An 18,480-nucleotide genomic window follows, 5' to 3' on the forward strand; every position below is an offset into this window, starting at 1 on the left:
AGTAAACTTAAAATAAATATTAGATAATATCATACCATAGAATAGTAGTAACATGAATCCTATCTAAAAGCTAATAAATTGTATAATCATAATGTTAATCCCTTGTAGCAATCAATATTTTAGTATGAGTGTGACCCATGTAATATGTGGAAATACTTATACTAAAAAAGGTTATTTGTTGTTTATCAGAAATTCAAATTTAACAGGCTGTCATTTTTTCAGGCTTCTCTAATTTCATAGGACACGGTGTTACCACATGAGGTCTGTTGCACAATTCCAAGAGTTATCATTTGTGTTGTGCTCTCGGGTGTCCTCTACATAGAATACAATGAGAATGGTTGCCCTCAAGTGGAACTCTACATCCCTAGCATCTTTATATTTCCAAGATACATTTGTGTGTGTACCACATATGTTGTGAGCCTCAGCAAACTTCTTTTTTTTTTCTTTTTTTTTTCTCAGCAAATTTCTAAGCTGACATGTTGTATGCAGAAGATACAAAATGATTTACAGTGCCCTCTATTTGTATGTGTTGTGGTGGACATTCTAGAAGAAATTAATAGAATAACAGTGTAAACTTATGGCTATATTCACACCATTTCTGTACTTCCAGTTGTTTGAAAGAGGATCATAGTCATAATCATTATCAACAAATCAGGTGACAGTTTCTAGCCCAGGGTTCACAAGAGGCTGATAAAATAGATATTCCTGGAGAATCCCTTCAGAGAGGTGGATAAGATTCTGAGAAAATGTGGTGCGATTTGTTTACAATATTGAGTAGTTCTCTATAGTTTGGTTTCCTGTTCTCATTTTTGACTGTCAGGACCCAGAGTACAAAACCATACATATTTGTGATCTAGTAATATATTACAATAAAACTATAGAGAGATCTCAATATTGTAAAATGTTAATTTAGCATTTTCTCACAGGAGAAACCAGCACATCAGGGCTGATAATGGGCGATACTGAGCTCGAGTTCATGAGGTGCATGTGGAGGGAGAAGTCAAGGAAAGCCAGGAATCCAATCTGGCCACCTGTTCCAGGACCACAGGTAATTTGAATTCAGCCATAAAGACTCAAGAGGCTCATTTAATCATTCAATGCTCATCTCAACTTGAGGCTACTCAATTGATCTAGAAATAAAAGCCTTAAAGAACAGCACAAATGATCAGCAGTACAGGTTGTCCTAAGCCCTGGGCAAGGTGTCACAGTCAGGCCTCTGCCAAGTTATTATGCAAAATTGAACCCTCCAGTTGAACTTGAGGACATGAACTCCAGTTGCCAGTTTGCTTGCACTAAATCTGAAATAATCAAATGCTTCTTTTAGAATATGTGTTCCTTATAGAAATTGTTCCTAATTGGTTCTTTTCTAAGGGAAATTGTTCTTATTGTGCCATGGGAGGGAAACTGATCCGTATCATCCTCCTCTCATGCCATCATCATGTGAAACTAGGGGAAGAAAAATCACCTTTTTTCTTTTAGTGGAGGGAGAAGACGATGGAAAATATAGGGCAGCCCCCTTCACCACTTACCAAACAAGACAGAGGACATGTTTCTTAGGCATCATGTAGAGGTGAAAGCCTACTTCTTAGCAGTCCTTCTTTACTTTTCCCTTTGCTCTATAATCATTACCTCAGACATGATTCTAGAGCACTGATATTAGGGAAAGGCAAAGCGTCTTTCTCTCTTTTCTCTTTCCAAAGGCTATGGCTCTGTGTCTGAGGAACGCAGAAGTCCTAGTGTGAAGATCAGAGCTGATCATATGTCCTTATTTTTTTCATAACAATGCAGATTTGTCACAATGAACATATTGTATTAGAATTCTCCAGAAAAATAGAACCAATAGGAGTTATTTGTTTGTTTATTTATTGGAATCTGCTCACATGATTATGGAGGCTAACAAGCCCGAAGATCTGCAATCATCAGGCTGGAGAGATGATGGGATAGTTCCAGTGTGAAGGCCACCAAGTTTGAGGCCCAGGAAGAACTGAAGTGTCAATTTGAGCCTGAAGGCAGAGGAAAAAATATATATATATAATATATGCATTAAATATATAAATATATATTAAAAAGTTTGTGTGTGTCCCAGCTTGAAGGCTAACAGGTAGAAGGAATACTCTCTTAACTCAGGGGATCAGTCTTTTAGTTTTATTCAGGTCTTCAACTGAGTAGATGAGACCCGCCCACATAAAAGGGCAATCTGCTTTTCCCAGTCAACAGATTCAAATGTTAAACTTACTGAGAAAACACCTTCATAGACACATCCAGAATAATGTTTGACTAACCATCTGTGCCCCACATGGCACAGCATAGTTGGCATATAAAATAACCATCAGACACGTGTGGTACTTAAGCCAATATGGCCAGAACTATAGGCTTCCTCCAGGTACTACTTACCTAGAGGTGCCAGACCACTGATAGCCATGCACTGAATATGCTGAGAATATTCCTAGAACAGGGAGGGCAACTAAACAAGGTTGGTGGTAAACTAGTTCCAAAACCTCTGATGCCTCGAGGCCAGTTGTTTACATGGGAAGTCCTGACTCTTTGCTTCCTTTGCAGGGTGAGAGAAAACAAGTTTTTTTTTTTTTTTATTCTTATTAACTTTTAAATTGCTCCAACATTTAAAATAGACTATTCCATTAAAAAATAATTGCTGTTTTGTGACTTGCCATTGATTTTCCCTTTTACAGGTGAGACTCATTGAACTGCCATATTTATAGGCAATCCCCAGAGTTGGTATAGTGTAGTGGAAAGAGTAGATCAGGAGTCAAAACATATCACTTTTGATGTTGTTTATTTGCTTGCTGGCCATGTGACATTGGCAACCCTTCCAAGATATCAGAACCAGTTTTCTTATTTGTAGAGTGGAGGTAATAACTTTTGCCTTCCCTACTTCATAGGATTATGATAAAGGGCCACATGAAATAAAAGGACCCTGAAGCACTTTGAATACTGTAAAACTCTGCTCTATGTAAGGTAATAATAATAATAATAATAACAACAATAATAATAATAATAATAATAATATTCAGCTTGTATGAACATCCCTCTCAATGTGTTTTTAAAATATTATGGTCACATGTTTGCTTTAGAATTATTTCAGACTTCCTCAGGATATTTCTGGTTGTTTTATCACTCCTGCTTCAGATAATTCATCTTGAGACAGTTTTGTCTAATAGTTCAAAAATGACTATAAATTGGTTGCACACAATTTTATGATAATAAAAAGGATTTTATAGTATATAAAGTAAGCAAAAACTAATAAACACAGGGTTTTATACTATGATGAAAAAATAGGAATATAGTCCCCTAAAACAGTGTTACATAAAGTTTGGTTCACCAAATGATACTGCTCTCAATGAAATAAGTAAAGAAATTGAGAGTAAGCGTTTAAAACCTTCTATAACAATTTTATATTGATATAACATTTAATCCAAGTGTAATTTTGGTCTGTCAAGTGTAATAATAAAAAAATCTTAACTTTATTTTGCTTATCTTTTATCTTAATTTTATTTTCTATTAACTTATTTTTATTGATCCATGACACCAACAAATATTGGTCCATGACAGATTTAAAATAAAAATGGTCTCCCCCCTCGCCCCCCCCCGTAGCTTGATAAACATTGCTCTAAAGTCTCTAATGCTAATAACTATTTCCTGAATATTTAAATGTAGTTTCAGCAAGACTGAGTGTTACCAAATCAAGTTTTTAAGTCTTCCACCAACTACCTTTTTCAGAATCATGTATATATAATAGCCATAATGCATATTCAAAATACACAGCCCCAGACAGTGTTGGTCTGGAGCTTCCCAGGTGTAATCTGAAACTGGCCCCAGTACTTGGAGGGTAGCAAAAGATAGAAGCCGGCCACTCCAGATGGGTAGGTGGCAGGTTTAGTGAGGAAAAGGAACTTACATACGAGACTTGTCTTAGGCAACAGTAAAATGAGTGGATCTTCATACCTCCTTGTCAAATCTTAAAGGTCTATATAGAAGCTTTAACTGGGACAAGTCAACTACACTATCCAAATAGTCTCATCATCACATCACAATCCCAAAGCTATGTCCTTGGAGCAGGCCCTGGAAGTGAGGAAAGCAAGGAGAACCCACATTCCAAAGGGGAGGAGGTGAAGAACGGCCAACTACCCAGGTGTGGCTAATGGATAAACCAGTGATCACATCTTCTCCATGACCTTCCCCAACAGATGTAACCTTCGATCTAGATTTGGACAACCATTATGTCCTCCATTTGCATTCATTTGCTTAGCTACCGTGAGATGCTCTGAAATTCTGAACTTGTCTTAAACTGTTAAAAAGCAAATGAGTGCCAATAAATCCTATTTTGGCAATTTGCCTTTATGAAAAAACCTAAGAAAATGGCAGTCATTTCAGAAAAAAAAAATTATTTACATATTCTTAATTGGAAGGACAGATCTCTGCTTTCATTAATAATGTAGAGGATACCTTACTGTTTCACAATCTTGTGACAAAATTAATAGATCAAGGAATCCCTGTATGAAAAGATGCAGCAACAGACCAAAATTGGGGAGTTACTTATGGTGACCTGGCCAATTCAATGTAATGCATGTGTGAATCATTGTCATATACTTTTACAAAGGAGTATACATTGCAGAGTATTCATTCAATGAGTGTGTAAAATGCTGACCAAGGCTAGGAATTTTTTTCTTTTTCCATAGCCTTAGCTCCATAGCTAGAGCTATTGATAAATAAGCAAAACCGAATAAAACAAAGAATTCAGAGACATTGATTATCATCTATGCTAATATTTCTTTGAACTACAACCTGCTGTCTGCTATTCACTGTTTCTTAAAAGAAAAGGCAGTATCGTGAATTGGTAAGAACAGCAGACCATGGAAAAAGGACATGGATTCTACTTCTCTGGCCTGTTGCTAGCTCGGTGGACTCGAGCAAGCCATAACTACTCCTTTAGCTTCTTTTTTATTTTTTTTTTCATGTATTAAATGATCAGATTGAAGAGGATATCCCCTAAAGTCCATCTTTGAACTAAATCATCATGAAAATTTAAGTTTAAAAAGTTTTCTTAAAGTTCTTTTTGATTGCAATTCTCACATGAGAATTTTTTTCTGAAAAGTTAAAAGGAGAGTGCTCTCTGGTTCATAATGCCAAAGACTCTTTTGAAAGTGGCCATCAATTTACATAAACTTGATACATAGACAACATTAAAAGTAAAAATATAACTGTATAATTGTATAAAATATAAATGTATGTATTATTTTAAAATTCATTCTATGTCAAGTCAACAAATACCTTCAAGACTAATACCACATTTCAGAGGACAGAATTACTTAATGAATGACACTGCCCAATGCTATACTTTTTCTGTGAATGCATATTAAGGCATGACACTATCCAGTGCGATCATGTGTCTGTGACTACGGATTAAGGAGTTGGCCTTGCTGTTTGAATTTGGATTCAGAAAATAGCTTACTGACCACTTCCTTGCGGACTAAACTCTGCGTGCTTATCACACATCATATTGGAAAGCTGCGATGTGTTCTACACTTGGAAAATTTAGAAATGGATTTGAATCAGGATAAATTAATTCATTGTTATCTAGAGAAAATGAAAAGATCTGTATAGCACAATGGGATAATGGGTTGGCTAAGTGTGGTTAGTTAGCCTGATCAAGGACAAAGGGGTGCTGGGCAATTTCCAACCCATTCAGGGGACTTCAACCTGGTGCAGCTCCTTTCTGAGAAGTTCGGGATTGATACAGGAACTCCCAATCTGAGGGACATGTATCCTCATGGAACTTAAGTAGATATAGGTGTGCAAGATCCAGAAATTGCATCATAAGAAAATTATTCTTTTCATTAATTCCGTCTCAATTCTAATTCTTCCCAGGGGAAAAAAAGGACTCCCATCTGGTGCTAGTGAGCTTCTCACACCTCTCTTAATTACAAATCTCATTTGTAACTGAGAAAAAAGTCAACCATAAGAGTTAATGCCTTTTACAAACAAACAGTACCTAGCTATAATTTAAGAACACTAATTTGTTTCTTGTTCTTGCATTAACCTATTTATGCCAATTAAACCAGCTTTTTAGTTTGATAGCAACATAAAGTTACTTTTTAAATGAACCTATTTAAGGCCAAAGGTACATTGACTTAAAGAAAGCTTTTCAGTAAATAAAATAGTTGTACATGGCTGACAATCATTTCTCGGGTGACATGCAGGTGATTGAAGCTTGGGAAATATAGGGCTAGTGAGAAACACACTGAGCTAGAAGATAGTGAAACTTGGTCGCTAAATCTAATTCCAATCCTGTCACTAATTATCAGATTGTCCTCAGGCAAGGTGATGCATCTGCTTGGCTCCATTTCCTTATTATCCAATGAATATATTGATATATTATATCAATGAATGATATTTGCCCAGCTACCTTTGGAGTGATGATGTAAAGATTAAAATTAAATGATGGGTAGTAAAATAGTATAAAAGTTATATAGGGGCACCTGGGTGGTGCAGTGGGTTAGGCATCTGACTCTTGGTTTCGGCTTAGTTCCTGATCTCAGGGTTGTGAGATCGAGCCCCATGGCTGCTCTGATTTTCTCTCTGTCTCCCATGGCCCCTCCACTCATGCTCTCTCTGTCTCTCCCTAAAATAGAAAATTAAAAAAAAAAAAAACTTGTTTGTATATAAGATTCCTAATTATGTATCAAAACATCACTTTTTCTTTTTTTTTCTTCCCTTCACCCCAGCAAAATAAATAAATAAATAAATAAATAAATAAATAAATAAATAATCATAAGCATTTAGGAAAGCATAATAGATAATATTATCTCTGTTTTCACCCTAGGATCATGCCATTTTTTAGTAGTGTGTGTGCATGTGTGTGTGTTAGAGAATGAGGGGGAGACTGGCTACAGTTGTACAGTTTCTACATTTACACTATTCCTAAATACTAAAGCTGTGTTGTCTTTTTCTGATTATGTTTATTTTTACTTTTCCATGGTGATAAAAAAGCTTGAAAACTAAACTACGTTAAAAAAAAAAATTAACCTAGGGACACCTGGATGGCTCAGTGGTTGAGTGTCTGCCTTTGTCTCAGGGTGTGATCCTGGGGTCCTGGGACCAAGTCCTATATCAGGCTCCCTGTGGATTTAATAAAATGTTTTTTAAAATTGATCAATTAATTATTAATATAAAAGCTTAATAAAATATAGTGTCCTATGTATTTAGAACTGATTAAAAAAACAATAGTTTCACACCAAATTGTTTTTTGAATTAATATTTGGAATCTTGCTTATTATATTTTTTTCATTGTAACTAAAACCTTACTTTTTGTACAGAATATATCTCTTCACAAAAGATGTTTTACTGTTGCATAATGTCAATTTCTATAGATTCCAGAATTTCTTTTTCCAATTTAATCTCACTTATCCTTGAGTTAAGGTTGTTGTTTTGGTTAAAATAAAAAGGTGCAGTTAAATATATGATATATTCTAATCTTAGTGGTTAATATGCCATGTTTATGACTGTTTTATCTTGTACCTATATACAACTAAGTCCCAGTACTAATTCATTGTGTGAAAGAGAGAACATCCATGGATGCAGAGATAATGCTAACAATTGTTTGGGTTCCCTTTCTATTTTTTTTATTTCTAACGATTGTATTTATTTATTCATGAGAGACACAGAGAGAGAGAGGCAGAGACACAGGCAGAGGAAGAAGCAGGCTCCCTATGAGGAGCCCAATATGGGACTTGATCCCAGGAACCCTGGCATCACAACCTGAGCTGGAGGCAGACACTCAACCACTGAACCACCCAGGTGCCCCAGAGGGTCTCATTCTATTAAGGAAACCTATTTAACACTATTGCTGTTGGATTAGAAAATTATAGACTTCATAATCTCATTCACACATGTTTATGTATGCTGTAAGATAACAATTCCCAATCTCGAGCAGTCATCAGAACCACCTGGTTGTCAAAATACCAATTGCTTGTCCCACCCTCAAGTGTCTGATTCGGTAGTTCTGGGGTAAGGCCTGAGAATTTGCATTTTTAGGAAATTCCACAGTGACACTGGGGCGGATGTGGTTCTCCTCCTGCCTCAGCCTTTGGTCTAGTGGAAGGCAGTAAAGCAGGACAGTGAAGCCTGTGGACTTAGGTGATAGCCCACAGACTTCGGTAATAGCCCCAGATTTCAGCCCTGGATTTGATACTTAGGAGCTCTGTAACTTGGACAAATTAGGGATCAATTTTGTCTTCTGAACAATGGTAACAACTATATTTATTGGGAAAATGAATAAAATAATGCATATTAACTGTGTAGAACAATGCTTAGCCCTGTTCTGAGCACTCACTAAATGCAACATTAGTAACTAGTGGTGATGGTAGTTGGAGCAGTGAGCATAGAAGCAGTAGTTAGTGGGAATAGAAAAGAACATACATGTTTCCTTAGTTCACTTGCAATAAATGTTTATTTTTCATTCTTAAGGAGGCTGGACAGAAAGCTTGGTTTTCATTTATGACATTGTTTCTGTGAGAAACACTCCAGCAAGAAGGGAATTCATTGAAAAGAAGTAGAGCCATTACTAAAAGAAATGCTCAAGAGTGTGTGGGAGATGGGAATCTATGTTGCATTCAAGCAAAAGTTTATCTTTTGTGCAGTACATTTTTCAATATTCAGAACTTAATGCATTTGTTTCTTTCCTTCCCTTAGCAACAAGAGCAAGACCCAACAAACCTATACATCTCAAATCTCCCCATTTCTATGGATGAGCAGGAACTTGAGAATATGCTGAAACCCTTTGGACATGTCATTTCCACAAGAATACTAAGAGATGCTAATGGAGTCAGCAGAGGCGTTGGCTTTGCCAGGTAAAACATTTGCTATGTGTACATGTATTTTTTGCCTTTCCTCCTTATTCCCATTTAATTCCATTCCTTTCTAGCACTAGGGCCCAAAGCAATAGAATATTTTACTCTCTCCCTGACAAAAAGTAGCTTTCCAAACCAACTCTGTATCTTTGTTTCAATCCAAATAATTCCAATGTAATTATAAATATGTTATGCTTGCTTAAAATATGTACATAGAATGGTTATATGTGTCTCAGGTCATAATGATATGCATACCCAGTTCCCATTTCTCTCTATGCCTGTATATTAGCAAAATCAGATGCTGCCAATCTCTGCTAGTGGTAATAAATGCCCAGTACCCCAAAGCTAAACAGCCCATGTGGTGAACAAAGCATCCAAATGCTTTTGCATTGATTTCCAAAGAAGAAGACAATAGAATTTCTCAGTCAAGAGAAGGAAGGAATTGCTGGGAAGTCCCAAGGAACCCAGAAATATAAGGGGGAGTTAGGAGGGCATTTGCATTTAAGAGGCCCTGGCTGTGTAGTTTTGATGTTTTACACAGAACAGAAAAAAGCAAATTGCACTTTTTTCATTGTCAGAGAAAGAAAAGTAGTTTCATCTTAACTTTAAGGGGATGTTTACAAAAGAAGATCTCAGCCAGGGTTGGAGTTAAAATGGTTGTACCTGCTGTGCTTTCATGAAAAACAAAGCATAAGAAACCACAGAGAAAAAGAAATTGCTCAACAGCAAAGAACGAGAGTAAAAGCAGTGTCTCCATGGCTTGGTGTGTTGATGTGTCTCCAGCTGACTTAACATGGATGAGTGAATGGATGCTAGTGTCATTTGGAAGTCAGCCCATTGCAGACAGGTCCATCTATAATGAACCCCATCATTATATGGAAACCATTCCAAATCAACTTTCATTAACCCACTTTGAAAGATAACAAATTGTAGGGGTACCTCAGTGGTTCATTTGGTTAGGTGTCTGACTCTTGACTTCAGCTTGAGGCATGATCTCAGGGTTTTGATATCAAGCCCCACATCAGGCTCTGTCCTGAGCATGAAGCTAGCCAGGGATTCTCTCTCTCCCTCTGCCCCTCCTACACTCACTTTCTCTCTCCATCTTAAAAAAAAAAAAAAAAAAAAAAAAAAGTTAAATAAATATAAACCAATCTCTGACTTGACTTCCTACAAATGGACCATAACTTAAAATTCTTATCTCCACCATTTTCTAGTAGACTGGTAGACATATACAAGATACATGATGATTTGAGGAGAAATAAGCAGAATGAAGGAAATCTCCCTCCCTTGCATGTATGTTTGAGGCATTCACTTTTTCAGATCATTGATAACTGCTCATTTGCATGGTCAAGGCAGAGCTAATCACATCACCTGAGTCTCTGAATTTTGTCAGTGTATCATTGTTGGATAGTGGATAAGCAGCTGTTCAGGACTGGCCAGTGTGGGGATTCACTGAAATGATGGCTGAGACAGCATTCACATTCTTTTGGTTCTTCTCCCACTTCTCATTCCCCAAAAAACTAACAAATTAGTTTCTCCTTCATTTGTACTTCTGGTGTGAAATGAACATATTTCAACTTTATCAGGGAAAAACATTTTCTAAGATTTATAATGATTTTCTTTTTCTTTTTTCTTTCTTTCTTTTTTTTTTTTTTTTAAGTTAAGGGCTTTTGGTACAGAGTACATTAATTTGCTAGGGCTTCCATAACAGAATACAACAGACTGGGTAGGTTAAATGTTGAAAATGTCTGGAAGCTAGAAGTCCAAGATCATGGTACTAGTAGGTTTGGTTTCCTCTGAGGCCTTTCCCTCTGTCTTATAGATGATCTTTTTTTCCCTGTATCTTCACATGGTCTTCCCTCTCTATGTCTTACTATCTTCTTTTTAAAAAGGGAATCGGTCATGGGTGCCTGGCTGGCTCAGTAAGAAGAGCATGTGACTCTTGACCTCGGGGTCATAGTTTCAGGTCCTATATTGTGTTAGAGATTATTTAAATACATAAACTTAATTTAAAAATAAATTAAAAAATATCAGGGCACCTGAGTGCTCAGTCAGTTAAGCATCTGCCTTTGGCTCAGGTCATGGTCCCAGGGTCCTGGGATCGAGAGCCCCCCGTTGTCAGGCTTGCTGCTCAACAGGGAGTCTGCTTCTTCTTCTTCTTCTTTTTTTTTAAGATTTTATTTATTTATTCATGAGACACACACACACACAGAGAGAGGCAGAGATACAGGTAGAGGGAGAAGCAGGCTCCATGCAGGGAGCTTGACATGGGACTTGATCCCGGGTCTCCAGGATCAGGCCCTGGGCCAAAGGAAGTGCTAAACCACTGAGCCACCTGGGCTGCCCAGGGAGTCTGCTTCTCTGTCTCCCTATGCCTCCCTCTACCCTTGCTCTCCCATGAATGTTCTCTCTCTCAAATAAGTAAATAATCTTTAAAAAGGAAAGTAAAGGACCTCAGTCAGATTGGATGAGGGCCCACCCATAAAAGGCCCTATCTCCATATATAGTCACATTATGAAGTACTGGGGCCTGGGACTTCAACATAGGAATTTGTATGTCACAATATAGGCACAATTCAGCTTATAACACAGAGATTGGGCTGTTCCTTTCTCTCACTTTTGTCTTCTCTATACACTTTCAGTTTGCTTAAAATGAAGAATATTCTTTTTTTTATTTTTTATTTTTTATTTTTTTCATCGCAACAGATTTTTATTTTTATTATTTTTTTATTTTTATTTTTTTAATAATAAATTTATTTTTTATTGGTGTTCAATTTGCCAACATACAGAATTACACCCAGTGCTCATCCCGTCAAGTGCCCACCTCAGTGCCCGCCAGTTCTTCTTAGCGAAGAACCAAGAAATGCACATTGTAAACAGGCAACACTATCATTATAGTATATGATATCATGAAAGAGTAAATCTGATAGTTTTTGTTTCCCCTTTAGGAGCTGAGGAAAAGTAGGAATTTTAAATTATTCTTTTATGCCTGCTCTGAATGCAGCTTCCCTCTTTTAGTGCAATTTGCATGCAGAAGCTACAAATGATTCTTTAAAATACAAATCTGAGGGCAGCCCCTGTGGCGCCCCAGTTTAGCACTGCCTGCAGCCCAGGGCGTGATCCTGGAGACTCCGGATCGAGTCCCACGTCAGGCTCTCTGTATGGTGCCTGCTTCTCTCTCTGCCTGTGTCTCTGCCTCTCTCTCTCTGTCTCTGTCTCTATGAATAAATAAATTTAAAAAAATCTTAAAAAAAAAAATACAAATCTGATCATGTCAGGGTACTGTTTATATCCCTCCATATGATTGGATTTACTGGCCTCTCCGCCATCATCCCTGACATGATCATTCCTGACATCACTCACCTTCCTGGCCTTCTGTGCCTTCCTGTCTCCTATCCTGGGCGCAAGAAGCCCTTCTTGACTGTTACACTTTCCATGACTCTTACCCTGGTTTCTGCCTTCTTATCCTTTAGGTATTAGCTTAAATGTGTTTTCTTCAGAGAACCCTTTACTGACCACAAACTCCAGCTTTCAAAGTTAGATGATCTGGTCATAGCTCCTGTCAAAGTTTATGGGTTTTTTGTTTTGTTTTGTTTTTCCCCAAAGAAAATTTGTCAAAATCATAAAGAATTCATTATTTAATCTTTGTCTTCATTCACTGGATTATACATATCCTTAAGTCATGTTTCCTTTTCACTGTTGGAAGGATGGATGGGTAGATGGTAGTTAGCATAATTGCCTTCCTATGAAGTTCTTGAATGACTAAACCCCCAAACAATGGCCATTTAAAACTCTGAGCTTTGAATATGAATTACCAGTCATATTCCAATACTGAAACTTAGGTCTGCATACTCTAAGTCATGTTATTTTCCAATTTCAGAAAGTAGCATGTGGATTGGTTCAAATAGGTTCAAATCAGTTTCTTAGGTATAAGAAATCAAAAGAAAATATGAATCTGCTTCTTTTGTAAGAAGCCAAGAAACTGATGAAGAATCAGTATTTCATTCTCCATGTGTCTTAGAGTTGAAATTCCAAGGAGCAGGATCCCACATGATACCTAATTTGATGATGTGAGAAAATAATGTTAACTATATCATATGTCAGTGGGTCTGCTCAGATTTCTCTTTCCTCACACTTGGGCATTTGCTCTGCATTTTCTCAAACCACCCTGGCTGTTGCTTTAACAAAACTCAATCATTCACAAATTAACTTTTACACAGTTTTCCTTCTTTTTAAAATATCATCCTTTTCTTGTTGTTCAGCCACTCTCATTCAGAGGTCTCCCTCTGAACCACAAAACAGAGATGACTTGAGTGACAGTTTTCTTACTTCTTTCCAAGATATTGCATAGCTGGTGAGAGAAGTTAATGGATTATGTACAATAAATGCCTTGGGACAATGGTTCTCAAAGTGTAGTTTCCAGGACAGAAACCTCAGCATTGCTTGGGAAATTGTTAGAAATGCAATTTTGGAGCTGTATCCCAGACTTACTGAATCAGCAATGATGGGCAGTGGATGGGGTGCAGCAATCTGTGCTTTAACAAGCACTTAGGTGACTCTCCTGCTCTCTAAACCTTAAAAAGCATTGCCTTTAGGCATCAGACTGGTTCTCAAATCATCTGGAAGGCCTGTAAAATCTCAAATTGCTGGGCTTCATTCCTAGAAAAAAAATTTTGATGGAGTTAATTCCTGTTGACATCTCTATCACACTGTATCACTTTGTCAAATATACTAGTCATGAATCCATCTCCCTTCCTGTTCTCCAGATATAGGGACCAGATCTTGTTCTTACTCATGTCTGTCCCAGCACCTAGAAAATTATCTGGCACATTATTAATCTTCAGTAAATTTTTGATGATGAACAAATGAAATCACTTCAAGTGTTAAGGTTTTGCTTTTGTTTGTTTTTGACTCTAACTGTGCAGGGTGGTAGCATTTGATGATAATGATAAGCCAATTCTGAGATGGGTGTCCTGGGATTTTAGAGGAAACTGCAGTAGCATCAGCTCAGCTATTATTGATTTACAAATTATTTCTTCCTCTAAAAGTTCACAGCATCACAGGCATTATTAAAAGAAAATGTTATTTGATTGGAAGAACAGTCGGCCTGCAATTGTGCCTGGTAAATCATAGCTATCTCTTGAATTTTTGACTCTCTCAATTCATGTAACCTGAATAATTTTTTTTAATCAGGCTTCATTTTAAATATTTTACTTACTTACTTACTTGTTTGTTTATTTATTTATTTATTTATTTATTTATTTATTTATTTATATTTAGAGAGAGAGAGAGAGTGCTTGCATGCACATCAGTGGGAGTAGGGGCAGAGGAAGAAGGAGAGAATCTCAAGCAGACTCCACACTGAGCATGGGGCTTGATCTCAAGATCCTGAGATCATGACCTGAGCGGAAACCAAGAGTCAGTTGCTTAACTGACTGAGCCACCCAGGTGCCCCAGCAGGCTTCATTTTAAATATTACCATTGGTCACTTCTAATCACCAGATGGGGTCCTTGATTCATGGGCAAGAGATGCTAAAATTCTTTAATTAGAAAGAAATCCCCCCATTATTATTTTACTCTCAAGCTATACATTAATCTCCTTTGATAACCATCTCTTCAAAGTAAAGGTAATATCTTCATTTTATATTTAAAACACTGAACCTCAAAGCATAAATTTAAATGCCAGTAGGGTGCACAGACAGCACAATTACAGGCTTTTCAAAGTCCGAGAAGCACCAAATATATCTGAAATTACAGATATTTTATTTTATTTTATTTTATTTTATTTTATTTTATTTTATTTTATTTATTTATCTATTTTTTTTACTCTCTTGTAACTTAAAACAATTTGTAAGATCCACCGCCCTCTAGGCAGCATTTTATAGCCAAGTCATGAACCTCCAAAAACAGAAGTTTACGGTGGGAATGCTGACCATCAGACAAGTCAGACTCACTACTGCAGAGCTAACGGGTGCCAACAGACTACCTTGCCTTCCAGGGTGAGGATCAGAGCATAAATCAGCCTGAGGCTGGACGGACATGACTGCGTGTTCATGTTATTCATTTCCCATTCCCAGAAACATGAAACCGTTTGTCTAACAAAAATCACATTGAAAGACTGTTATGTGAGGCCGGGAAAGAATGACCCAGAGTGCTGAAGTGATGGCGGGGGTGGGAGGGGGGTGGGGGGGAGGTAAACATTCACAATTAATCCAGCTTCAACATCTGGGAACATAGACCCTCTTTAAGAAATACATTTACTGTACCCTGGTGAGCTAAAGAGCGTGAGAGACCGCTGAGCACAGAGACCTTTGTATTTTGTAATCTTTTTCACCTCTCTTCGGTGCTCTTCATTTGATTCTCATGGAATTTTGTTTGAATGACTTTTAACATATGTTCTACCTCTCCCTACTGAATGAACAAGTTTTCCAATTAAATAGTTTCAGTGTTTTCTTTTTGCTAAGTAAAATAATAATAATAATAATAATAATAATAATAATAATAATTGATGTTATAGGCAAATATCAGCCTGATTATTAAAAATCAGTATAAATAGTAGGTTAAAAATACTTTATTTTCTTTTATGAGCTTTGAATATCTTTAAAATTTTATTGATTTGCTATCTACTCCCTGATATTTCTTGCTCCCTATCTTCTCCCCTCCTGGAATATAGTGAAACTTTGACTCAGAATCAGCATAATGAAAATAAAAGAATTTTTAAAATTATAAGACAAATACCAGTGCTTCCTATGCAGGTAGCATAGATATAAGACCTTTAAAATGACCATCAAGCTTATCTAATTTTCATTGTTTGGAATATGTTTCAATCGTATCTGTTGATCTGATTGAATCTCTCTTTGTGTTATAAATTCTCCCCCTTGCTGTTTTGGCTATTCTTTTGCCATTTCTTCCTCAAACCTACCTGGAAGTAGGAAATCAAATGTGAACAAAGAAAATCTCCAAGATGTAAATTTAGTGATCAGTCATCTCCAACCCATAGCTGCGTTTGCACAGAAAGAGGTTACAGTGTTTGCTAAGACTGAAGAGATTAAGGTCTGTTACTCTATTTGGTAATCTTAATTCCTCATGCAATTTGCCAGCAAATGTGATCTACTGGAGAGTAAACTCTCCATCCTTCAGGTTCTGGATCTTTGTTCTTGTTTTGTGTTTTTTCATTTATCTTGATCTGTTTCTGCATATTGTGTCTTTTTCTTTCATTCACTGTCCATAAGTATCTGTAAGTCATGATCACAGCAAGATATATGGAAGAACATTTTTCTTTCTTTTCCATATATTTGGAGCCCTGGATTTCAAGACCCCAACCAACTAACCATCCAACCTACCAGTCAACCAATCAAACAAATGGATTAAATAGCATCAAATAATCTATAATTTTGAAATGTCCTGGAATCAATTTTTGCACTATCCTTGGCTTTATAAAAACTTTGCGAAGGAGGGAAATATATACATTATTGTTTTATCATTAAAAAATTGAAATGACTGGATCCCAAATATCATCCTCTGTAGGATGAGAGGAGGGTTCTGAATATTATTTACTCATGTGAAACTGAAATTGGAGAACTTTGTTACCTCGAGGTTGGAAACAGTAAGCCATTAAGTGTGCTGAGGGCCTCTAAGGTTTCTTTGCCCTGTGCGGGTTGTGAGCACAAACTGTGATGGGGACTCTTGGGCCATGTGAAGGCTGTGGGGATATGAGATAGGTTGTCTGTTTCCCACCAATAAAGAAGAAAGACTGAGAAATGTCATTTGGACTCACAAGTGTGAGTCTCTTTATTTAGCATCTTTCCTGTATTCTCTGGTGTCTGTGAGTTGGATCATCCATATACTCACTCTGCTTGGTTATGAAAATGGCTTTCTGGAAAATAGCTTATGTCTTATTTCTGCATCTTATTTCTGCACCTCCTATCTGTGTTCTTGAACAAGATACATAAACTCTCTGAGCCTCCCTTTCTGATATGTAAAATGTACTTCATTTTACATTTAGATTTTTTCATTCATTCATTCATTCATTCATTTATTCATTTCACCCAATAAGTATGTCTTGAGCACTATAAGATGTCAGTAACTGTTCTAAATACAGTAATTCAGAAGGGTACACAAAAGAAAAATATTTGACATTCTACAAGACTGGGGAAACAACAAAAATGAAACCAAACAAATAGGAAAATATAAAATAATATCAAATAATCCATATAAAATAATTTAAGCCAAAATAAAACATAGAGATACAAAGGTGAGCATGGCAGAATGAGAGTCTGGAAGTCAAGGACAGAAAAGTTCTCTTAAGAGAGAGCATTTAGGCTGGATCCAGATGGTGAGAAGGAACCAGGATGAGAGTCTCTTGGTGGGGTTGGATAGGGAATCCTGGCAAAGGCAGGCAGAGATCTAAGATGGGGCTGAGTTTGACACATCTAGGAAACAGAAAAAAGGGAAAATTGCTATTTAATAGAGGAAAGAAAAGAGATGTAACAGATAATAATATCTAGGAATCAAATGTGCCTGCAGCTCAAAGAGATTAATTAAAAGTGATAGTGGGGGTGAAGGCACCTGAGTGACTCAGTTGGTTAAGCATCTGCCTTCAACTTGGGTCATGATCTCTGGGTCCCGAGAGCACTGCTCTGGTTCCCTGCTCAGAGGGGAAGGGAGCCTGCTTCTCCCTCTCCCTCTGCCTGCCCCTTTTCCTGCTTGTGCTCTTTCTCTCTCTGTCAAATAAATAAATAAAATCTTTAAAAAAAAAAGTGATAATGAATTCCAGTGGCATTTAGTGGTAGGAGTTTTCTCCATCTGAACATACTATACTTATTGATTCCTTTTATCTCAGTTTTAATGTTTTTAATTTAATTTGCTTCCATTTCTTCACCAAAACTCTTTTGAAACAATCTATGGTTAAAAGACAGATTCAGGTTATGATGTCAACCGGAAGTAGACAGATAATCTAAGTGACAAGTAATTCCCAGACTGGTGTAAAAGAAACCTTTTTTTTTTTTTTCTCCCCCTTGCATTTTTCCTAAAACACACAGCCTCCAGGATAATTTTTTTCCTTGAGTGTTGATAGTTTTATGGCATAGCCATCAGCATGCTGGCTACAGACAGAATTTCACCCTAAATGATTCAACTGAAGAGACTAGAGTGAAGCAGGATTTACAAAAGTGTGGATAGAGTGAAGGGAACTGACAAAGGATGTTGAGATACACAGAGATCATCAGCAGAAGGAAGCTTTTACCACCCCGAAACAGCTGAAGGCGAATGGAAGAGCGTTCCCAGAGCCAGTGAGCCCCATAGCCTTGGAGGCAGGGGCTGGCTGGAATAGCTGGAGACAGGGAGGGATGCAATCCTATCCAGAGAGGCAGTGCCGAAGCCCGGAGAGAATAAGGAGGAGGAACCAGCCAGACTCCTCTACTCCTACCAGGTCTCAAGTGACTGAAGCCAATGAAGAGCCATCAGATAAAAAAGCTAAGAGGACACAGTTCACAGATGGATCACTTCTTTGAGGCATAGAACAGAGAAATCATAGACGGGTAACAGAAAACATCAGAAAATGCATGGGCAAACTGACAATTTTTCTTTCCCCTTGACCTTACAATTAAAAAAAG

The 18,480-nt window shown here is 37.2% G+C and overlaps 1 protein-coding gene across 21 annotated transcripts in view; it reads left to right on the plus strand.

Annotated features, from left to right (window-relative positions):
* The window catches only part of RBMS3 (RNA binding motif single stranded interacting protein 3), a 1,278,684-nt gene that overhangs the window by 1,016,354 nt on the left and 243,850 nt on the right, over positions 1 to 18,480 (plus strand). For all 21 annotated transcript variants that reach the window (XM_077865504.1, XM_077865505.1, XM_077865510.1 and 18 more), the window contains one exon: positions 8,710 to 8,867. In XM_077865504.1, the coding sequence (XP_077721630.1) occupies positions 8,710 to 8,867 (158 nt within the window). The remainder of the gene's footprint in view (positions 1 to 8,709; positions 8,868 to 18,480) is intronic.

The sequence above is a fragment of the Canis aureus genome, chromosome 22 (genome assembly GCF_053574225.1).
Source record: "Canis aureus isolate CA01 chromosome 22, VMU_Caureus_v.1.0, whole genome shotgun sequence".
NCBI lineage: Eukaryota > Metazoa > Chordata > Mammalia > Carnivora > Canidae > Canis > Canis aureus.